This window comes from Oryza brachyantha, chromosome 12 (assembly GCF_000231095.2).
Source record: "Oryza brachyantha chromosome 12, ObraRS2, whole genome shotgun sequence".
Taxonomy (NCBI): Eukaryota; Viridiplantae; Streptophyta; class Magnoliopsida; order Poales; family Poaceae; genus Oryza; species Oryza brachyantha.
This window is the reverse complement of record NC_023174.2, coordinates 4,577,729-4,601,678: the sequence shown is the minus strand read 5'-3', so window position 1 is coordinate 4,601,678 and position 23,950 is coordinate 4,577,729. Positions and strand designations below refer to the sequence as shown.

Genomic DNA, 23,950 nt, shown 5'->3' with positions numbered 1-23,950 from the left:
ATTAAATAAAATATTTTGAGCACACTAATAATCTTAATTAGATGCCTTCACTCGATTTTTGAGCTAGGTTCGTCCCTGAAGGTGCCATCAGAGCCAGAAGGATGCATGCATGTAGTGATTGTAGTTGGGGTGATTAATTATGTTGGCAAATGGCATGCTTGGTTCTGCAAGATCGTACTGCCTGTGTGTTGTTGCCTGGACTGGGTGTGATTTGATCGATCTTAGTGATGCAGATTGTGTCTTTACAGTACAGGGGCATGATTGGTGTACATGTGCAAATCTCTCTGGGTTACTTTTCTGGTCTTAGTTAACCTCTGTCTCTTTTTGTGTGGTATAAATTGGCTGTTAGTTGCATTGACACTTTGACAGTTTATCCTAAGTGAGAGTGGAGCGATTAATTAGTTGCAGTAGGTAGGTAGCTAAGTGTGCAGTGAGAGATCACAGGTCAGTCATATGCATCATGTGCTAGTTTCATGGGAGATGGTAATTTGGTGGCTGCAGGCTGTTATTCAGATGATCCTATGGATTTTTAATACTGTTGTTTAGTTGCCTACACACTATATTTGTGATGTGCTACCAACAAACACCAACTCTTGTCCCTTGTTCATCAAAGGACAACATGACATAAGTAATAGAGCATTTTTCCTGTTTTTTTGAGAAGGTACCATGATGTATCACTGTTTTCTATGTAAAATTTGATATCTTCTAGTATCTAAGGTATTAAGAGATACCAAATTTTACATAGAAAACAATGATAACTCATGATACTTCCTCAAAGATGACAAAAATGCTCTAAGTAATAACAAATTGAACAGTCCGCGGTTTGCAGTAGCAGTAAGATTACAGGATAATGGTACAAGTCATGCAGCATGCTGAATTTCTCATTTTTGGCCCTCATGCTCCATCATGCATTCAAAACTACAACTCTAGTAGAATCTGCAGAATTTTGCTGCTCTTTTCTTGCAGTATTTGAGTGAGAAGAGCTACAGAATCGAACAGAAGCAATGTACAGACTACAGGGTGCTTCCATTTTGCAGGGGGATAGTTCTATACTACTTCTCTTGCCTGCAGGCTGCAACAGACTCATCATTGTTCCTGATGCTTTGTATTATAGTACTTCTTTGTCTGTAGACTGTAGTTTCTGGTTTATGAACCATGAGCGGATGTGGAGTGCACAGACATGACAAATAATCTTCAGATATCAGTAACTGAGAAAAAAAAGCAGCCATGCATGTAGGAATAGCTCCCATCGACCAATAGTTTCAGAAGATTACTATAAACATGATTAGCACTTAACAGAAGATTTAGAAGTTTCCAAATGCACCTCAATCAAACTCTCCGGTGTATTTTACATGTAGTATTATACTACCAGTAGAAAAATGGTATTTTTTACTTTGTTAATTACTTGATTAGCAATATTTTATAATTTTATTTTTTAATAAAGATCACAATAAAAAGGACGATATTACCTCTTTAAAATTTTACTACACCTAATATTGTTGGTATATAATTTAATTATAGTCGTCCAATAAAAATAGATCAACGGTGTAAATTAAATTCTACTACAAATAAAATGCACCGGAATCGGCCCCATCATGAATATACATGTTGTATGCACATAGAGAAAATAATGTGATTTGTTTTTGTCCATTATAGTTCAATAGAACTACTCACTTGCATCTCTATCCGTAGCGCCCCAGTAGTCTTGCCTGTAGATTTTATTTCTCCTCACTGACTATGTGCTAGTCAATTCAGTTTCTTCTCCGGCTATCTTGGCAAAGAGTAAAGACTGGAGTATTATTATTATATGCCATTTTGTATCAAAAAATTGTTTCTTGCAATTAAGATTGAACATCATACCGACTAATATTGTCGTATTGACAAGTTATTATTCTCTCCATTTCAAAATAACTTCATTTTCACATATTCCACACATACCAAAATGAGAAAAAAAGACTAAAATACCCTCCGCTTTATCAAATCATTTTTTTTGGCAAAGTGATAACCATAAGAAGAAATATCATTTGTCTACCTGTGATGTTATTTGTTGACCAAAGGATTAGGGGGGCGGGGGTGGTATTAAAAAATATAGATATACAAAATCAGTGTCTTTTGATTAAATTGCCGTTTAAGTTATTAAATGAGGATGGACAATCACACAAGTAAAAAAAGCCAGGGGATAAGAGAGTTAAGGATAAGTTTGTGGGTATGGGAACATTATCCTTCTTTACACTCCCTCCATGTTTTTTAGTTGCCTACACTGTATTTGTGATGTGCTACCAATAAAAACCAACTCTTGTCTCTCGTTCATCAAAGGGCAACATGTCATAAGTAATAACAAATTGAGCAGTCTGCAGTTTGCAGTAGCAGTAAGATTACAGGATAATGGTACAAGTCATGCAGCATGCTGAATTTCTCATTTTTGGTCCTCATGCTTCATGCATTCAAAACTACAACTCTAGAAGAATCTGCAGAATTTTGCTGCTCTTTTCTTGCAGTATTTGAGTGAGAAGAATTACAGAATCTTAATTTGCCGTATCGAACGGGAGCAATGTACAGACTACAGAGTGCTTCATCCAGAAAGAGAATTGGTTGTTCAGTATGCTTCTATCTATGTGTACATGTTGTTTCCGGTCAATTTCATTTACAGAGAGAGACTAGATAATGGCTAGGTACAAAATTTATGGATATATATTTGACAAAGGTCATTATGTCCTTGACCTGCACATTTACTAACTGCCTGCGCGTTTATGAAAGGTCTTCTGTAGGGTACGAAAAGGGAGCTATGGAAACAAGTAAACACTACTATGGCCGCATTCGTTTGCCACCGGTAAGTTAACTTACCTTCTCGCTTCTCACGTGCACGCTTTCCAAACGTTAAACGGTGTATTTTTTTGCAAAAAATTTCTATAGGAAAGTTGTTTTAAAAAATCATATTAATATATTTTATATTTTTTAATAATTAATAATTAATTAGTTATGTATCAAACTATTACTATGTTTTCCGTGTCAGGATAAGTATCCCCTTAAGCCGAATGCGGCCTATGCATGCTGTGAACATTTCCATCAGCAAAAAATGCAGGTCAAAAGGCTAGCTAGCCATTGCTACCCATGTATTCAAATTAAAAACCAAAACTGCGAGAGACAGCAGCATGAAGTATTTACTGTAGTTGAACATTCCATTCTCTTCATTCTCAGGGGTGAAATATTCAGTGTTTATTATCTTTGTTCGGTTGATGAGAACATTCCTGCCTAAGGTGCATACAAATTTGTACTTGAAAATAACTGCTACCTACATGTAGTGAGAAATTAGCAAGAAGTTGCATGTATGTCTTCCTCTTTACACTCTTATGACAATACATAGTTTTACCTTGATCTATGCTTTAGATGGTAAAACGGAAGGTAATTTGCACAAGGACATCATTGTCATTAATTTGATACGGCAATGGTAGCTATGATAATGGATGAAGATAATTTTCACAAGAGCATCAACGGCCTATCGACAACTATGTTGAAAATTTACTCTCTTTTTTACTCTCTTTTTTTTCTTTTGGGAGGAGAGAAAATTTACTTTAAAGGGCACTCTACTGCCCATCGACAACTATGTTGAAGCATATATGCTTGCCCTTTTTCATGCTCATAAAATTATTCATTGTAATGGTATCTAAATATAATGTCCGGCTTATATCCAACCTGTTATGTTCACTTTTAATATGTATCGAAGAAATAATGATTATAAGTTTTTATATTTAGGATGTGAAATAAAAATAAACATAATGCTTTCTATTTTTAGTATTATTTTAGATGAAAACAAAATAAACTATTATAGCTTTGCCATGTGGTTTCTAAGATTTACTATTTGGATATAACTAACGACTTAACCAACATATATTGAAACGTGCTTTGCAAGTGCATGATTACTAGTATTTGATAAATTCTGGCTCATCTCCTTTTTACCAACGGCTGGGATGAAACCACTAATTAACCCCTCTTTTAGAGAATTCCTCCTAATCTTTGCAATTAATCATTAATTAACCAGAAATTTCGTCCATCCATATAAGCAAAAGCTATACAAAGACTAGTGCTCCAATGTTTTGCTCTTCTTTTTTCTTGCATTTATACTCACTGAAGTACTTATGATTTTCTCGCCTGGCACAGCAAACAGAGTGACAGATTAGCACATAATTAATTAAGTATGAGCTAAAAACTTGAAAGTATATTAATATTATTTTTTAAAGAAAGTTGCATGTGAAAAACAAGGAAGTAGAAAAAAGGGACAAAAGAACATACATTGTTATTATTTATGAATTGTTGATTGAAGTTGATCAGATGACATTACATTACGGTAGATTTTTGTTTTGGGGAAAGAGAAACGTATCTTTATTATTATTTTTGGCATAAACATAATCATTGTGTTCAAATCTACATGATTAAGAGCGTCATTTTTAATCAATTGACAGAGATAACTAGAAGAAGTTGAGGTGGCTTTATCCTAACCGTAGAAAGCAATAGGTGGATCAGATTTAGAAAATCTACCTGGTGAAGTTGGAGCCAACTCTAGGGGATATGGACACACTAGTATCCACAATATTTATCCTTAAACATTCCTGGTTACATGAGATAAATATATACATACGTCACTAATGTAGTATGAAACAATTATGATTTGTTCATACCAAGGTACCAAACAAACTTTCCCTCTGCCTGCTCACTTTGAGTTGTAACTGCCTCGTTAGCTCTTCTGCATCAACCAATTTTTTTATTTTATTGTTGTACCGCCAAAAAGAAATCAATTGATCTATGTGAGAAGAAATAGAGACTTACAACTTTTCATCTGTAAGTACTAATCAAGTTGTTGAAAGCTTACAGTTAGCATGGATTAAAAAATATCAGTTATTTTTTAATATTTTCATAAATAATGCTCTTTAATTAATACCAAAATATAGCAGATTGTATCATAGTTACCTTGGCATCTCATGAGAAAACTAACATCATCATCATCACCATCATCGTCTATTATAGCTGTTTGACACATCACATTATGGGTTGTTAAAAGAGGTAACGTAGCATGTAGTCAAGCATTGAAAGATACATGGAAAATACGGTAATAAAAAGCCATTGACTGCACTTTAGCATTGTAATTTATTTTATTACCAGCCTCACCAATAGTCTTTTTGTTACACGGGAAGATTCAGTGCCACTCTAAGATTGTTGTGGCACATGTTGAACCCAGATTCTCCTACGTAGGAGAATCATGTACAGAAGAAGCAAAAGCAACCAACATAAATATAGTGAGTTACCAGCAACATCTATAGGTTTACAAAGACTCGTGTGCATTATTCTTACACAGACAATAGCCATTACTACCATATCTCATTTGTCCATCTGCAGGTATGAGGGTAAGGCCAACAATAGAAATGCTCATCCTAGAAACAGAAACATTGTATAATGTTAAACTTGTATTGCTCACCTATCCTATAAACAGAAACATGGTTGGTTGCTTGAATCAGTTAAAGAGAATTCTTATTGGATGTGACTACACAAATGCATGCTAAGGCCGGTTCTAGATTGTTTCAGTGGCATTCAATCAAACATCCACCGGGCAAAATAGAGTATGTGCAAACAATAGAAGAATTTCAGCAGTTGATCGTTTGAGCCACAACCAAATTGCACGAACAAAAGAAATGAATTGGAAATTTGGAATGGCAACAGAGATTGAACCCACTCAATGACATACGATTCCGATCATTGGTGATGGAACTGTGCCGCCACCCAAGACGATGTGCTGGAACTGGATTACGACATGACTGCAAGATCCAAATTAGTTTGCTGCACTGCAACTAATCACGAGTAAAATGGTCTAACAACACCACACTACAACTAAAAAACTTAACTTCATGAGTAAAACAACCTGCAACGGAAGTTGGAGTGTTGGACTAACGACTGAGCATTCACTTAAACACCTCCTTGGTAAAAAAAAATAAAGCGAATCCATAATCAAATAAGAAACTACTGCTAATTATTTAAGACAAAATCAAATAGTAAAGTGGAAGGGAAAGAGATCCAACCAAATTTTTGTTGTCAGCGCCGGTCGGGAGAGTGGGCGCGGGCGCGATGGCGGCCGGTAGCGGCGGCGGTGGCCTGCGCTCGGGCGTGGGAGGTGGGCGCCAGCCGGTTGGAGGTTGGTGGCAGTCGGCGATCGGTGAGGGGCAGGCGGCGGTACCGGGGCCGGCCGAGAGAGCAGGCACGAGCGTGGTGGCGGCTTGTGCTGGGCGGCTTGTTGGCGTTCGGGAGAGTGTCGCGATTTTGATGGAGGAGTCAGGAGAGATTTTGGTGGAGGAGTCAGGGGCAATTTTGGAGAGTCAGGGACGATTTTGGTGAAGTAGTCAGGGGTGTGTCCTGTGTAGGATTGTAAGAGAGAGTTATTTCAAATCGTCCTGGGCCATTGGATACATACATCTACCGGTGAAAAATGAATCGAGTAAATGTTGTGTACATTTGTTGGTGTGGCCATAAAAAAGTTGCAACTCCTTTTTTTTATATTATTATAGATTATAGATATTAATATGAGTGGTGCTGCAATCTTATGATGTACGAGAAACTGGAAACATAAAATGCCTGTATGGTTAAGGCTCCCAACCAAAAACCCGTCCATGTGTGAAGGAAATTGAGCTAAAATTCCAGCCCACAGGTTTGCGTGGGCTGAGTTTATGCCTATCAAAACATGGCCTTAAATGGTTAGCAAAAGTCTACTTTATATCCTTCAGTTCTAAACCAGTGCAAATCACTTACCCTAAAGCACTAGGCAGGCCGTGTTCTTCAGTTAGTTTGGTAACAGCACACAAAGCGTACCAGTGGATTAATATGTGATTAATTAATTATTAACTATAAAAATTTTATAAATAGATTAATCTGATTTTAAGCAACTTTCATGTATTATCTTTTAAAAATATACGGTTTAGTAGTTTGAAAAGAGGGCATTCGGAAAAAAAAAAAATATATGCGAGTAGTATGGGGTTGCCGAAAGCGGCCGCAGTGTTGTGGGCAGTTTGGACTGATGTTGCACATTCGACGGGACACTTATGTTTACCTACTACCGGTGAAAATTTTTAAAAATACTAGTGGCACCCATATGCCGGTGGTAATCTATGACAATCTATAACGGCCCAAGTTTTTTATAGACTAAATAATACTTAAAAAGGAATAAAGAAATTATTTTTGCTTAAGTCAAGAGTTGATTAAGTGAAAATAAATTATTAAACGGATTGATTTAAGACCACGGATATTTTTGTTGTATTCGTTAAGCCGAAATTGATTAACAGGGTTTCTAGCGGAATATTTAGATCAATTGAAATACGTTTCAAAGAATAAAGTCATACAAAATAAATAAATTAAATTAAAGGTCACCGTTCCTTTTCCCTTCCCCATTTTTTTCCTTTCCCTGACGGCTGCCGTGTGCCCTTCCCCTCGTTCATCGTGTGCACATTATCCCTCTCTATCTCTTCTTACCTCCAATGAGTATCTATAAGCTATCTATAATATAAGATGTACTATATAATTTTTAATATAAAAAAGATAAAAACTATCTCTTAATCAATAAATAGTCTCTCGCACATATTTTAATGTCAAGTGAAAGTGAATTATGGGGTCATTTGTATTATAAGTTATTTGCTAAGAGCGACCATTGAAGAAGTTTGAAGAAGTTATCTTTTAAAATGCTCATGCTATCTCTATTTATTGGAGATGGCCTTACTATCGTGTAACTCGTGTTGGCTTTAGAGTCCCTTAAGGATTCTATCTTTTGTCACCATCAGAGTTCTAATATAATCTGATATTCGGGGGTACAAAAGGAGAACCCTAGGCAACCATTTTCCCCGTTGCAAACAGCCGCGTCTCCCGCGTGAGTTTTTCGTGCGAGCCAAGAACATGTTATCGCGTGATTGCACTCATTGTCAATTGTTGTTGGACATTTTACTTTCGTCACGGGATTCGCACAACGGTCGTCAATCGTGTTTTCTGGTAAAGTTGTTAACAGGTCGTCCCTTCGTCAGGGTAATCTCTCGTTTTCCTTTCCCTTTTTTTCTTGTTTTGTTCAGTGTTGGATGTGCTTGCGATTATGTGTGTGATCCCGAATTTCGTTCGCATCGCTAGTTAATAAATAGTTAATTCGTTTTCAGGTTTAGTTATGAAAATATTTAAAACTTCTAAAATTCGTAGTTAATTCATCAGTTTAAGCCCATTCAAATTATAGTAGATCAATGATTTCGTTAAGAATTTATTAAAGTAGTTTATTTTCCTGTTGGTACTGCTTTGTGTTTTTAATTGATTTTTCTATATTTTGATGCTCATGTGTATTACGAGGTCGTATGCCAGTCTAGTCTAAAGCCTCAAGGCAATTTTCACTATCTACTTTGAACATGTTGATTCCTATTTTAAAATTATTTTTGCATATTTAAATTATTTTCGTTTTGTTTTACAATTACATGTATTATGGGTTAATCCTATGCGTACACTATTGAGCCATCATGTTGTATTTCTCTTTACCTTATCACTTTGGGTTAGATTATATTTTGTTTTATCTTTTGTCGAGCCATTCTTATTAATTTAAACTCATTTAATTGGAAGGGGATACTATTCAACTTATTCACACCTTTGGGCTGTGAGCTCATATTGAAAGTAGCCGATGGATAATGTTTGACTAAAACAACTAAAATATGGCTTAATGGTGGACAGTGGACACATGGTTTTGCAAGTGGTGCTCATGGTAATTAAGGACCGGTTCATAGGAAATTCTTTTTAAAAATAGTCGTACTTAGTACGAGCCAGCTAGGCAACGATTGAACTTGAAGGATAACCTTCTCCTCTCGTAGGCACCAAGGCGAGGGCGGGATGGAGTTGGGTTGGCCTGTGGATGGGTTAATCGGTTCCCAGATCTATCGTAGTGTAAGGGATAACTTGCCTAGTGCGGGTTTAGCCATGCATGAGTGCAACCTCAGCATGGTGTGAATAGTTAGGGACGGGTTATGTTAATGGTTCTGTCACAGCTTCTTAGCAGGATGCCATGGTGGTATATTGGTGTATGGGTATATACGTTAGGGTTGTGTCTCGTGGGTAAAGTTATACCCCCTATTCAAAGTAAAACTTTTTAAATAGTTGTGCCCACGCATATGGGCGATCGACCGAGCTTGCATGTGATTAGTCTCATCGTTTCCATAATATATGATTTTGGTTAATAATTTGCTAATATAGAAAGGAGAAGCTAGTAGTGTGTGGTCTAACACAGTATTAGTGGAGCTAGTACTGTATGGTGAAAGAGTATATCAAGGCTTAGAGGAGGGGGTGAATAGGCAGTTAAAAATTAAAACTAAAAAGCAGAAGCTGAAACTTTCGTAAGTTCCGGTCAAACCTTCGGGAGTTCCGGTGACTTTCAGAACTTCCGACAGCACCAGATCTAGAACAAGAAATAAGTAGATCTAACCAATCAAAGCACGCACAAGTAAACTACCTCCAAGCTTTGCACAAACAACAACTAGAGTACGCGTGACAACCAAAGGAAGCTTAAATCACAAGTTACAGAGATTTCGCCACAAGTATGCACGGAGACTTTTTACCAAAGTTCCAATCCTTGAGTGGATTGTACTCTCCATTGAGGAGCTCAACTTGAGCTGGGTTTCCACAACCCTTTCCTCGGGGTTGCACTTATGACTCCTCCTCACTCGAGGTGTCTCTTCTCTTGTAGAGGCGAGACCCGACCTTCACAAACTTTTCCCCAGCGCACCATAAAAACTTTGGTGGCTCAAGAAACGACGCCTAGCCGTCTAGGTATCCTCAACCACCAAGAGTAATAAGCTTGCAAGGAGTTCTTGGGGGATGAATCTAGTGCTCAAGAAATTTCTTCACGAAGTCAATACCAAGCACTCAAACCAACTCAAATCCACACACTCTCTCATACACAAAATCTAAATCACTTAGATCCGTGGAGAGGAGGAAGTGAGGAAGCAAGGCTTAAAGTGAATCTAAAGAATCAAGCCAATGGTCAAATGAGTGAGCAATATGAGCAGCAACCTAGCTTGGGTGTGGGGGGGGGGTATTTATACCCCCCACTCATTTTTTGCTTGTTGGGGGCAAAAGATGCTCTCTTCGGAACTTCTGAAGGCTCCTTTGGAACTTCTGGTCAATTCAAAAATAACTGCCCCAACACTTAGAGAAATTCAAAGTCAGCTGTAAAAATTTACTCTTCGAAACTACTGTAAATCTTATAGTACCGAAATCATCTTTATATGGAACTTGGAAGCTCTCTTCGGAACTTTCGTAAAACATACAGTACCGAATTCGGCCTTGTACGGAACTTTCGAAGACTCTCTTCGGAACTTCTGTAGAACATACAGTACTGATTTTGCTTTCTTCGGAAGTTTCGAAGACCCTCCGTAAATTCCAGCACAACTTTAAAAAGATAGTAAAAAATGCACTTCAAATATATTTTCGAGCACCAGATTTATTTCCTAGAATTTATTTGCGCACCCCTATTTATTGTACGACACTCCTAGTTGACTCAAACTTGAAAATAAACATATGCCAACACGAATATACCGATTTTCTTCCCTTTTCAACGTGGGCGGGGCAACAACAACATTTCTCATGAGGACTAGATATACCTTTACAAACTCACACAATTTATTAGTCCTCATCATTTGATCGTCATTAATCACTAAAATAAATTAGGAGCCTAGATGCACAACATCAAGTCTGTCTGAGGACCCTTAATTCCAAAACCAGAAATATATACCCCTCAACCCACATAAACCATTCAAAGAAGGTCACATGCCCCATGGCAGACGAACTCTATTTTTGACTAATTTCATTGTCATGGCGTACGGTAGGCCCACATGTCAGCAGCTTGAGTTTTTTTCTTTCCTTCTTTCTTCCTTTCTGGTCCTTTTATCCCGTGCTCTCTCTCTTCTTCCTCTCTTCATGGGGTGCGGCGGTGGCTGGCCAAGCTAGAACGCTCTTGTCTTCCTCTTTCTCGTGGGGCTTGAGCTCAACCTTTGTTCTATCCATCGCACGGGTGCCGGAACGCTCACGATTGCTGTAGTCGGCATCTCCCTTCCATTCGCCCTTAGCATCGCCACCTCATAGTGCTCTCCATCACCGCATTCCCCGTGCTAGCGTTGCGGGCAGTCAACCCGGCCAGCCGCGCCCGCCCCACGAAGAGAGGCCTGCGCCCTAGCCACCCATGCTCCAGCCCATCCAGCCGCCGTCGCTTGCGCGAAGAGAGGAAGAAGAGTGAGATAGGAGAGCACGAGAGAGAAGGAAGAGAAAGGAAGAAAAGAAGGAAAGAATAAAAACGCGAGCTGTTGACATATAGGGCCCACCGTATGCCACGTCAACGAAACCGGACAAAAATAGCCCACACTGCCATAGGACCTTCTTCGAACCGTTTGTGTGGGTTTAGGGGTATACATTTCTAGTTTTGGAGTTAAAAAAATCTCAGACAAAGTCGATATTAAGTTGAGAGACCTCTGGTTAACTTATTTCTTTTCCAAAACATTATCCCCACGCACAAGATTAGGCCCATAAAGTGCCTAGCAAAACCGGCCTCAAAACCCCAGGCCCGGTCACCCACCCACCCACCCACCCATCCACCCATCTCAGCCCGGCCCATCTCAAACCTCACCAAGCGGCGGCCCATCCATCTCCCACTCCGCCAAAAGCGAACCCACCCAAGTGGACAGCGACGGAGGCACCACCCAACCAAAACCCGACCCGACCCAAGCCTAACCTAGCCTAGCCTACCCACCCTCCTACCCCATTCCGCCTCGTCGTCTTCCTCGCCCCGCCCCGACGCGAGCTGCTTGCTGTGCTTCCCTCTCTGCGTGCGCTACCAGCCAAGCACAGGTGCTGCTGATCCATCTCCCGCCAGCCCGCGCGCTTCCTCCCCTTCCCTTCCCCCAAAACTTTTGCTCCCCCCACCGACATCCCCAGATCCCGAGGCCCCGACACAAGGTACCGCCGCCGCCCCGAATCCCTCCCCCCCCGGCCCCGCGCCGGATCTGGCTGGCCGCGTTTTGTTTTTTTTCTTCTTCTTCTTTTCTCTCTCTATGTTTTGAATTCTGCCGCCGCGGCTTGCCCCGGTGCGGGCGGAATTCGGGGGGTTCAGGATTTTTATTTATTTATTTTTGCTTGGATCGGGAGGGGGGCGGTGGTAGCTAGGGTTTAGGTGTGATTTGTGCTGGGGGTTGGTTGTTGGTCTGCCTGCTGCCCTGCGAGGTGTGGCCGATTTTTTCCCCCTTTTTGAATTTTGCAGTGTTAGTTTGGGATAGGGCTTCGGCTTCGTGGGGGATGGCCGGGGGCGTGGAGAGGGCATACCTACCTGCCTAGAGTATCACAGGAGTGAGTGATACTACCTCAGCCCTATCGGTGAGAAGTTTTTAGGTTTCGGATTTAGGTGTTAGATCCTGGATCAAGGAAGCGACGGTTTACTGGTATGAATACATGTTTTTAGTTAGGTGTGATTTGGGTTCCGGTAGATTAATGATGACTTCGCTTTAAAATCATGCTAGCTGTGATAGCCGGTGCTACGCGAATTAGTACTATATGATTTCAAATTCCGTTATGGTACACATCCTGTAGGAGGGGTGTGTTTTATTGAGAATCAAATGTTGCTAGGATTTAATTCTAGACCTTTTCATTTGGGTTACTAATACAGTAGGTCAACCACTTAACAGTCTCTTGTTTTCTGGTACTACTTGTATAAGCATCTCAAACCATGTGAACTGAAGCTAATTGAGCTGATGTTCTATACTAGAAGACTGGTATAGGTTCCATTTTGTCATGTGATTACTAGAAGAATATGTTTTTCTTGCTGTTCACTGGTCAACATGATGAAGAGTAAAGATTAAAACTATTATTTAAACAAAAAACCTTGGTTATTGAGCAGAATTTGTCCTTCATTTATTTTATTATTTTTTCGAATAATTGAGGTTATCATGCAATAATTGTATACCATGGAGGTATTTTGTCCTTCATGGTTGGAAGATTTTGAGATCCTGGGATAGATCATAGATGGTTTCATGGGACAATGGTCCTACAAATAGCATTGAAGTAATTTACCTTACATGTGCTCTTTTTATTGCCGATTCAGATTTTGCTTAATGCTACTTTATGTGTGTGTGGATAATGGAGTAATCCCTGCTCTGTGTATCTGAGCTCACACCATGGGTAGCAGTGGAGCTGACGCACCAACTAAGACAACGAAGGCATCTGCACCTCAGGTTTAGGAATGCTGTCCCCATGGCATTATATCCGTACCAAAGGAAAACATAACGTGCACCACTGAAAAGTTACTTCTTTTTATTTTTTTTTGGATAATAGGAGCAACAACCACCTGCCAGTTCAACTGCTGCAACACCGGCTGTTTACCCAGATTGGGCCAACTTTCAGGTGAGCAGGCATTTAGTAGCAATTAGGCTTTTAGAGTCTCTTTCTCTCATTCTATCAATGGATAAAGACCAAAGTTGTCTTGTGTTGCAGCTGTCATAGCATGAGATAGATTTAGAAGGATATAATTGTTCCGTACTCTATTTTTTGGCAGGGATATCCTCCAATTCCACCACATGGGTTCTTCCCATCACCTGTGGCATCAAGCCCACAGGGTCATCCTTACATGTGGGGAGCTCAGGTTAGGTTTCCTTTTATTTTCCTGTATTCTACTGTTTTCTTTTTTTTTTCGCCCTGTTGGGAATGCTCTCAGAATGTCTGAAAGTATTTGAAACTCTAAAAGGGAAGAATTATGTAAACCAAATGATGTAATTTGATTGTTTGAACTAGTTATCTATACTAGAAAATTCTTTATATACCACTGAAAGTTACCATGTTTCCATATACGTCACTTGAAGTTCACTATCCCTTACATGCTACTGGTTCAGTTTTTCTCACCATGTTATGCCACTCCTGTTGCTTAATCGCCAGGAAGTAGCCCGGTAGCATGGCCTTCTTTTTTCCTAAATGGCAATAGTGCCATTGATCTGATGGAGTAAAGTCAGAATTGGCCACCACCTGAACCTCCTCTCTGGCTCTCCATGGTGGATCAACAACCTTCACCCTGTTTGTCCTCGTATCCATACTCCAATGCCCACAATGCCATGACCACCTTCTCATGGCCACTTACTGAACTGAAGGGCTTGGCTGCTTGGGCTTTGGCTTTTTTCAATTTTTGCAGTGGGCCCAGCAGACTGCACTAAAGGGCTTCAATTGATCCCTATTTGTGCCAAGGCTACAATATCTTTGCACATAAGAAAATGCCAGATATCAGTATGAAATAAGGAAACTGGGTAACTTTGCACAGCAAATAAGAAATTTTTTCCCTGATGGAAATAATTGCATGCATACTAGTGATAAAACGGTTATGATGTCATTGATGCATAGTTGCTAACTACATTGTGATTAAGGAACTATCCAATGGATGTTAGTTTGTTATAATATAGATTTGCAGCAGGCCATTAGACACCCCTTACTTAACTACAATTCACTGTAATGCTTTCCACACCTGGATGATGCTTCTTTATTTTACATAGGCATCTTTATCACATGCTGTATTGAAATTAGGGCCATAGATCGCCATGTAATTTTTGGAGGTGAATTTGATGGCCAACAAAGTGTTCTGATGCAATAATCTAGGCATTTGTTTTGTTCTCATTTTCCCATCACTTTCTTATCAGCCTATGATACCACCATATGGAACCCCCCCACCACCATATGTCATGTATCCTCCAGGAGTATATGCTCACCCATCTATGCCTCTGGTATGTTCCAACAGCTCGCTGTAATTTTATTATGTACTTGTCTAAAAAGCCACTAGTAATGGTCTCAAAACAATAATATTAAATATCACTGCTGAGAGCTGACTTCTGTTTTGTCATCGCACAATTTTTTAGGGTACACACCCATTTACTCCTTATGCCATGACCTCTCCAAATGGCAATACTGATCCTACTGTAAGACATACCATGCTTAGTTTAAAATTTCCCCTTTTCTTATGGAATCTAATGCACCTAAGCATTCCAGGGAACTACAACTGCTACTGCTGGTGGCGAAACAGATGGCAAATCCTCTGAAGGAAAAGAAAAAAGTCCCATTAAAAGATCTAAAGGAAGTTTAGGTAGCTTGAACATGATTACAGGGAAGAACTCTGCTGAACATGGTAAAACCTCTGGGGCATCTGCCAATGGAGCCATTTCTCAAAGGTTTGTGCATGTTCAACTTAGCCAATCGCAGCAATCTTGCTTTAGAAACTTCTTGTATCAGTGAAGAATTTCTGCTTCTGTTGCAGTGGGGAAAGTGGGAGTGATAGTTCTAGTGAAGGAAGTGAAGCAAATTCTCAGAATGTAAGTTCTGCTCAAGCAGTTTACACTTGAGTTCAAATGCACGTGGCCACACTTTTATAATGAGACGATTATGTCATAAAGTTACTTCTAAACTGGCACTAGCCATAGTAACTTTGCATCATTAACTTGTCTTTGTAGGATTCACATCACAAGGAAAGTGGACAAGAGCAAGATGGAGGTATGCCTACGGACATCTTTATGGTTGTTTGCGTTCCTTATTGCTCGCATTGAAGCTTCTTAATTTTTCTGTGCATGCTGTCAGAGGTTCGAAGTTCCCAGAATGGTGTATCACGTTCGCCATCCCAGGCAAAGTTGAATCAAACTATGGCAATCATGCCAATGCCATCAGGTGGCCCAGTTCCTGCTCCAACTACAAACTTGAACATAGGAATGGACTACTGGGCCAACACAGCAAGCTCCACTCCAGCAATGACTGGTAAAGCAACTTCAGCTGCAGCTCCAGGATCTATGGTTCCAGGAGAGCAGTGGATGCAGGTTTGTTATTTTAGCCCTTCTCTTCAACGAACCGTACACTTGCAATATTTTGCCTCCCTTTGTTGTTCTTAATGCTCTGCTTCATTAACACTTCCCCCATGTGTATTTGTGAATTCTGTTCATGTGTGTGTGTGCTCCATATTGAACAGACAAATAGCTTACCTTTTCCTTGGAGCATTCATCAGAAAAATCTTGGTGTTCAAATGAACACCATAGATGGAACTGAAGTTCATTACTGTATCATAAATATACTTGCATGTACTGTATTTACTACATTCGTTATGAATTTTTATTTGGTTATATATTTTGTGTGTTGTCGAGCTCAATTCTATTGGCTTATGCATCCTTGCATAGAATCCACTCTTTTTATCCCCATTGTTGTCTACTACCTAGTTGTTGATAATCATTTGCTTTGTGAAGGTATCTATATTCTAAAGAAATATAAGCCATAAATTTCTTTCACTCTTATTTTGGGAATTCTTCATCTCTGTAATTCTGTCTCCTTTCTCTCAATCATGTCATTTTGGCATGCAGCATTCCATGATTTAAAATAAGATGTACAATCCTCATATGTAATATGAAAACTGTAGAAGTGGCACTTAATTACCAACAGTTCTATGGGTACAAACATCAAATGCTCAAATGGAACTAGTCATGTTTACTCTTCCCATGATTCAGGATGAACGTGAACTCAAAAGGCAGAGAAGAAAGCAATCAAACAGGGAGTCTGCTCGCAGATCTAGGTTACGTAAGCAGGTAGTTGTTTGTGTGTTTTGGGCTATACTTGATAGCATTATCTTTTATAGAGCCTATAATTGATGAAGCACACCTGAATTTGTGCAGGCTGAATGTGAAGAGTTGGCTCAACGGGCTGAAGTTTTAAAGCAAGAAAATGCTTCACTTAGAGATGAAGTGAATCGGATCAGAAAGGAGTATGATGAGCTTCTATCAAAAAATAGCTCATTAAAGGTTTGATTTCTCAATTTTCTTTTGCTCTCTTGCTATTCTGAATTACATGTTTTAACTTTTGTTGTTTTTTCCTGCCCTGTAGGAAAAACTTGGAGACAAACAACACAAAACTGATGATGCAGGAGTTGACAATAAACTGCAACATTCTGGTGATGACAGCCAGAAAAAAGGGAACTAATTAAGCTATCGTGCAATGCTCCTGAGCATAGCCCTAACTAGATTTGGCAGGCGTAATTGTAGTATGCGTATTAACTTCATACTTATTGCAGTTAATTGTTACCAGGTTGTTATAATGTTAATGCCAACTTTGTGTGGCTGGTTCCTGTTTCAGATCTGTCTTGGCTTATCTTTTAGAAGTCAAGATATGACTGGCAATGTAGGTCGTGACCCAGTTCACTGTATCTGTTAGAAATAGTTTATAAACTCATGTTTACGAATCTGTATTGTTGACTACTATTGTTATGTACACCTGAAGATACCTGTATTTTATATAATGCAGTCAGGTTGAAAATTTGGCTTTGCTTGCACTGATGTCTAATTGTCTTATTAAATGTTGCCTCAGTTTTTTTTTCCTGTGGATTTACTAGCTATAATAGACACTTGGAGAATCCTCTGTCTGCAATTTTAGTTTTGTTTTGCTGACTCTTTCCCCTGTTGTGTCTTATTACATGAAAAATGAGCTTCGCTTAGGCTATAGTAAATTTGGAAGCAGTGGTCAGAAGCATTGTAATTAAGCATAGCAACTTAATATTGATGCTACCATTTGTTTCAACTAATTTATCTGGATGAAATCTTGATTCTGATAAGATGCTTGTGTATCTATTAGCATTCATAATTACTGGTAGTGTTTGTCTGTTTACATGAAGACAGTTGTGGGATTAAATTTCTCCTACAAGATGAGCTGCCCATAGAACATAGGTATGTATGTTTCACAAGCTAGTAATATTTCTATTTCTATTATATTATAAGAAATTTGTGTCTAACATGGAGCTGTTCATTGCAGTTTAATTGGGTTGGCAAACCACCCATTGATCTTCAGCAATTGCATGGGCAGCTGCTGCAGGCTGGACTGCTAATTTGGGTTGATACTGCTCCAGGTTTGGAAAAGCTGTTTTCGGAGTCCCAGCTAATCATGTTATTGTAGTTGATGTTACCATGCATGATATAATCCTATATAAACCAAAAGCACTTAAAGATGATTTATTTCTTGCCATTATTTATTTCCTATCCTTCAAAAAAAGGGAAATATAGTGTCTCTGTAATGAAGCTTTTCCTCTAAATACCAAAAATGTACCGATCAGAAAAAAAGTGTCAAGACATCCAGACAGAACACTACTAGGATGCATTAAAATTTCTGGAATAGAGATGCACATTGAACAACAATCTGTCAGATTTAGAAAATGGAAAATATTAAGACTAGGATTAGTTTAATACAAGAGAATGCAATTTGTGATGTTGAAGTGTCTGAACTTTGAGGGCTTTCTGCTGCAGGTTGCATTGAACTAGTGGCAGAAGCAGAACCCATGTTGGATGATGTTAGCGAAGATGTTTCCAAGGATTGGTTTGCCACTGAAGCTGGCGCAGGTGCTGCTGTTGGAACAACGTGGCCAGGGCAAGCTGTCCCTTTTCCCCTTGGTACTATTGGCCTTATAACTCCATTGATTCCATGGCACCTGAACAAATCTCCTACATGGCAGACGTCAGGGCTGGTGAGCTCAACATTGTTGAAGTAGAGCTTCTGGTGCTCCATGTTGGTTATCGTGATCGTCTGGCATGAATGGCCTGTGGGAACTGTCGTTCCATTGGGAAGCCTGATGAGGTCATCAAACATGAGCGGAGCCGGGATGGAATGTCTTGAAAGGAACTCCAGCACTTGGTTCTCCGGGATTGATGCGGTTGACAGCATCCTGTCGTTGGGCATCAGGAAGGTGGTGTTCTGTGGGATCTTCTCCTGCACCATCCTGATGAGCATGACGAAGGTGAAGTAGCGCGCTCGCTGCATCTCCTGCACAGTGGTGGTGATGTCACCATTAACCACCACTGATGCGGAAGGTGCAGCAATGGTGTTGGAGGCTGACACTATGATGAGGGAAATGAACAGGCTAGGAGCAAGGAAGGAAGCCATGGGGGTAAGTGGTAGCAAGAGGTATGAGCTCAGATCTTGTATACTAGCTCCTTGCTGCAATCAGACTTCCTTGCTTTATTCTGGTTAGATTGTGGGGTTGGAGTGCTTGTGCTGCATGCTTATTTCCTGCATGAACTACTTTGTTGCATTTCAGGCTTTGAGCATGTTTAAACTAACTTTGTTTGATATCTTTGGTAGTTGAGGGATCGTTAACTGTTCTGTTCCCATATCGTGATATTGGCATTGGGATTAATCTCTTGAATTACTGGATGGAAAATTCCACGAATTGCTTCGAATAAATTACACGACAAAATGATTAAAAATAATTAAGAGAAAACAATGTGCACTTTAGTTCCCATATCGTGATTCTGGATTTATATGTTGTGTGAGCATCTGAGCCGTGTAGAAGGGTGGTTCACGTGTTGCGTCACGAGCAGATTTCATGCAACTCTTTCCATCTGCGCTGCTCTCAGATTTGTTGTACGATGTGTATTTCGTTTGTTATTCAGGGGGATGGCGTATATCAATATGGGTTTTTAGCCGTCTTTGTTTCCAGGACAATTACCGTTTGCACAATTGCAAGTGGTAGCGTATATCGATCTCTGAATATAAAATCATTAAAAAAATTATCTGGAAATAATATTGTATGTGATATCATCACTTGTGACAATGATATGAATTTTTTTTACAACTCGGTGATTTTTGCGATGGTCACAAATACTATCAAGTACATCTGGGGGTAAAGCAGGAGAATATGATCCATTGATCTTTGATTCTACTACCATGCAAGATCCATCGTAAAGTAGTTGACAGGGACGTCCTTACTAAAAAAAATCAATCAGTTTTTTGAAATATATTTATGCTGTAATTCTTGTCCTTATTTTTTCGTTTGTTCTCATAATTTAAAATTTAAATTTTTTAACCTTAAATTTATAGTTAATTTTGAGATTTTTTATTATAGTTTATTTTTTAGTCTTTGCTTATTGATAAGAACATGTATATATAAGTTTTATTTCGTAAATTATTTTTTGTTTGCAAAAAGTTTGAGAGTTTAGCAAAAGGAGAGCGCACGTGCAGACTTTAACTACATGATTCACATTAAACTCCCAATCCAAAATGCATCAGCGCAAATCACCCTGTAAATTCCTACCATCTTGGAAACATGGATACTGCTGTGCCTAAATTACGAGGCTGCATTGCCTAGATTACGAGTAGAGTTGTTACATTTACATTACAGAAGTCAGTGCGGGAATGATTATGTTCCATCCGTTTATTCGCTTGAACCTATTATAATATGTCCTAATGAGTTTGAAATGGTGTCCCTAAAATTTAATGGACCAAATGGTTCAAATCTTAATAACAGTAGGATCTATGGATTGATCCTTTTAGCTATTGTTAAACTTGAGTCTAAAATTTATTCATACTCATTTGGTACGCATAGACTTGGACCTAAAATTTTTAAACTCACGTTCACACTACAAAATTTATCAAATTTGACTAAAATTTGGTGGGATGATTTATTATACACAAGAGCAACTTTATATTCCCTTCAATTTTTTAATTGACACCGTTGATTTTTTTATTTATGTTTGATACTTCGTCTTATTTAAAAATTTTATCTAAATATACAAAATTATAATCATACTTAAGTTAATTTAGTAAATCAAGTCATACTAAAATAATCAATAATTATATAAATTTTTTTAAATAAGACGAAGGGTAAACTTCGATAAAAAGGTCAACGACGCCAGTTAAAAAAAAACTGGAGGGAGTACAATTTTTACTCGAGATTTCACTTTGGTGAAATCATTTGCGGGGAAATGTCCGGATGGTAAAACCGTAGTAAGCTTAGCCTTTGAACACGTGCTTCATGTGTTTTTCTCATGCACACCACCTATTAATGAAATTCGAATGGTTAGAATTTTATCCTTTTTGGTTGATCTCTGTGTATATATGATGAATCAGAATTGAAATCTTATATGTTGGTGGAGTATGAATTAGAAGTAGTACATGAGTATGCACAATGAATGTACCTAAAACAGTAAAAAGAATGGAACAATGTGGGGGTGTAGAATTCACTATTTCTAATCACGTGCATTAAGAGCTATTCAACTATTCAAGTATGAAATGTCTCCGGGCATGCTCAAATATAGAATCTAAGATTGACTCTTTACTCATCTTTATCAGCAACATTTACTTAACTTAGTTTATAAGCGTATGTACTAAAATATAGTTAGGTATGGCTTCTTCATTAATACAACAAAATATTTTTTTAGTACTTTTACTTCTTTTTATTCTATCCCATGTAACGACATTCCTTAAATAAATCTAAGAGACGATTCTAGGCCGTTGGCATGCAGTTCATTACAATCATTTTTTTCATTCATCTATGCATCATATTTACTCGTGTGGCAATAAAAAGAGTCAACTAATAATAGCCTTTGTATATGTCCTTATCATATTAGTTTGGGCTATTGCATTACTGACCCTATTTTAAAATCTAACTACATATTTGATCTTATTTTTTCACTTTACAGATTTGACTCCACTTTTCAAAATTGAATCTGTCGTATGACCCCTACTGTTAACCTACCGTGAGGAAGAAGGAAAAGAAGAAAAAGAAAAAAGAAAAGGACATGTGAAAAGACAAATATACCCTCTCAAATCCTCCCCCTCTCTTTACTCCCTCTTAGGCAGACGCAAGGGGAGGCGGCGGCAAGTGGGCTGCGGCGGCGCCCGGCGAGCACGACACGCGGAGGGGAGGCGGTGGTGAACATGTGGGCCATCGCCCGCGATGGTGGCCTGTGGGGCTTCCCGGGCGTGTTTCGGCCGGAGAGGTTCCTGGACGAGGCCTCCGACGTGGGCGTGGCCGGCGGCTGTGACCTCCAGCTGGTGCCGTTCAGGACCGGGCGCAGGGCATGCCCCGGCACGCAATGGCGATCGTTGTCGTTCACCTCTGGCTAGCGCAGCTTCTCTGGAGCTTCCGGTGGGTCCCGTCTGACGTCGGCGTCGACATGACTAGAGATGGCAACGGGTATATACCCAATGGGTTCTCACACCCCGTACCCGTACCCGTTGAAACTAAATTTACCCGCTAAAATACCCATACCCGCTCGCGGGTACAGAATTCCCCCGTGCCCGTATCTGCATGGGTGACAGGTAACCGTTGGGTACCCATACCTGTTTCATGCATTGTAATTTTGCAGCAACATACCCGTTTCATGCAGAGGCGGCTCGCAGTCCTCCGGCGCGGTGCGGCCGTGCGGCGCACGGCGTCCTCCTCCCGCACGACGCGGCGCACGATCTCCTCCTCCTCCTGCAATCCGCCACTAGGGAGAGCCGGAGAGGGAGGCGCAAAGGCGCCGTCGAGCAGGCAGAGCAGGAGAGGGAGGCGCTGCCGCTGCCCTTCGCTCGCCGCCGGCCCGAGAGGGAGATCGAAGAGGGAGGCGCCGCAGCCGCTCGATGCCGGTTCACCGGGTCGCCGCCGGTCCCACCGCCTGCCGGCCTGAGAGGAAGAGGGAGGAGAAGCCACTGCCGAGTGCGAGACTAGAGAGGGAGAAGGGAGATTGGGATTTGGGAGTAGCCGCCGCCCGCCGCCCACTACTCTGCTGTCTGCACTAAAATTTTCTTTTATACTTAGGGTTTCCAAGTAGTGGGCCTTAGGTCACATGTCACATTATTGGGCTGGCACATGGGTATTTTGGACCCACGGGTTAACGGGTTCGGATATCATAGGACCGTACCCGTACCCGCTATACCCGTTGGGTTAAATTTTTGCCCGTTAATAGACCTGCAGGTATATTTTTTGGAACATATCCGCCTCCTAATAGAGTAAAAACCCATCGGGTTTCAGGTAACAGGGCCTCGTCGCCATCTCTAGACATGACCGAGCGCCTCAACATGTCCCTTGAAATGGAGAAGCCATTGCGCTACGTCGCGCTTCTATTTTTACATGAACATTATTGTGTATTTACCTCACTGCATGTGATTTAACAATAGTTGGTATTGTGTTATCAAAATTTTGTTAAAAATTTGGCAAACCATATCAAAATTTTGTTTAAATTAGTGCAATTTTTCAATTTAATCAAACCTCACTGAAATATCAAATAAATTTGTCTCAAATATTAAATATAAATAAATCAAACATTACAATTAAATTGTTTGTTATAAGGGACAAATGCACAAAATTTGGCCAAATATGCAATAAGCATTTATAAAGTAGGATCAAATATGCAAGGGTAGAAACGTCTATTCATGTCTCATTTAACACCGTTATCCTCACTTAACGGACTAGGGTCAGCTGATTGCTTTAATTTTGAAAACTAGGGTCAAATCTGTAAAGTAAAAAAACAAGGTCAAATGTGCAGTTAGCTTTTAAAATATGATCAGTTATGCAATAGCCCCTATTATTTTCAACGTCTAACCAGTCAACAAAGGTTTATAAAAACACTTAAAAATGAAAAAAAAAGCCGAGGTGCAGGAGAATCCTGACAAACTTGAATTGCAAATGATAGATGAAACTATATTTGATTGATATACACAATTTGCTTTAGGTTACCACAATATTTTGGCTAATTTGCCTAAGTTTTGACTAACAAAAAGAGAGCCACATTTTAGATAACATATGACAACTTTGCTATATTTTATTGTTTCATTGACACGTGAATCCTATATATTGAAAATAGAATTTAATTATAAGTATGACATAAACCAAATATACACCTGACTTAGTTAAATTTAACTAACTTAAGTTGCGACAAGCTTAGATAAGTTGTGGTAGCTTACCGAACAACCCATAAGTTTGTAACAATTACCCGAGGGAATAACCAGACAAATTAAGTATTATAAAGTTGATAAGTTGATTTACAAAAGTTTCCTTAAAAAATACTGATGAACAGAGTTTTGCAAAATATTTTACCACCTAAGATAAGAGCTTGCGAAGTTTGCCAACCACAATCCGGAAGCTAGAAAAACGCAC

General features: G+C 39.5%; 2 protein-coding genes across 3 annotated transcripts; one reads left to right on the top strand and one right to left on the bottom strand.

Annotated features, from left to right (window-relative positions):
• Window positions 1-11,815: 11,815 nt before the first annotated feature.
• On the top strand, window positions 11,816-17,356 carry LOC102711111 (bZIP transcription factor 1-D-like). 2 transcript variants are annotated; one of them, XM_006663859.3, is made up of 13 exons: window positions 11,816-12,003; window positions 13,142-13,271; window positions 13,372-13,440; window positions 13,592-13,678; window positions 14,718-14,801; window positions 14,934-14,993; window positions 15,064-15,242; window positions 15,329-15,383; window positions 15,522-15,561; window positions 15,646-15,878; window positions 16,557-16,634; window positions 16,722-16,847; window positions 16,930-17,356. In XM_006663859.3, the coding sequence occupies exons 2-13, from the start codon at window positions 13,215-13,217 to the stop codon at window positions 17,023-17,025; spliced, it is 1,164 nt and encodes a 387-aa protein (XP_006663922.1). In that variant the 5' UTR covers window positions 11,816-12,003; window positions 13,142-13,214; the 3' UTR covers window positions 17,026-17,356. The 2 variants fall into 2 exon arrangements, with proteins under 2 accessions (XP_006663922.1, XP_040385438.1); XM_040529504.1 differs by lacking the exon at window positions 11,816-12,003 and adding an exon at window positions 12,462-12,482.
• Window positions 17,357-18,040: 684 nt separating this feature from the next.
• Window positions 18,041-19,194, bottom strand: LOC102710828 (FAS1 domain-containing protein SELMODRAFT_448915-like). Its single transcript, XM_040529571.1, has one exon. The coding sequence runs from the start codon at window positions 18,970-18,972 to the stop codon at window positions 18,241-18,243; it is 732 nt and encodes a 243-aa protein (XP_040385505.1). The 5' UTR covers window positions 18,973-19,194; the 3' UTR covers window positions 18,041-18,240.
• Between the last annotated feature and the right edge of the window lie 4,756 nt (window positions 19,195-23,950).

What these genes read in the sequence shown, in the direction of transcription:
- LOC102710828 (XM_040529571.1), bottom strand. Translation starts at nt 18,972, where the DNA reads ATGGCTTCCTTCCTTGCTCCTAGCCTGTTCATTTCCCTCATCATAGTG.
- LOC102711111 (XM_006663859.3), top strand. Translation starts at nt 13,215, where the DNA reads ATGGGTAGCAGTGGAGCTGACGCACCAACTAAGACAACGAAGGCATCT. An exon ending in CAGATTGGGCCAACTTTCAG is followed by an intron (nt 13,441 to 13,591) that starts GTGAGCAGGCAT and finishes ATTTTTTGGCAG; the next exon opens with GGATATCCTCCAATTCCACC. An exon ending in CTTACATGTGGGGAGCTCAG is followed by an intron (nt 13,679 to 14,717) that starts GTTAGGTTTCCT and finishes CTTTCTTATCAG; the next exon opens with CCTATGATACCACCATATGG.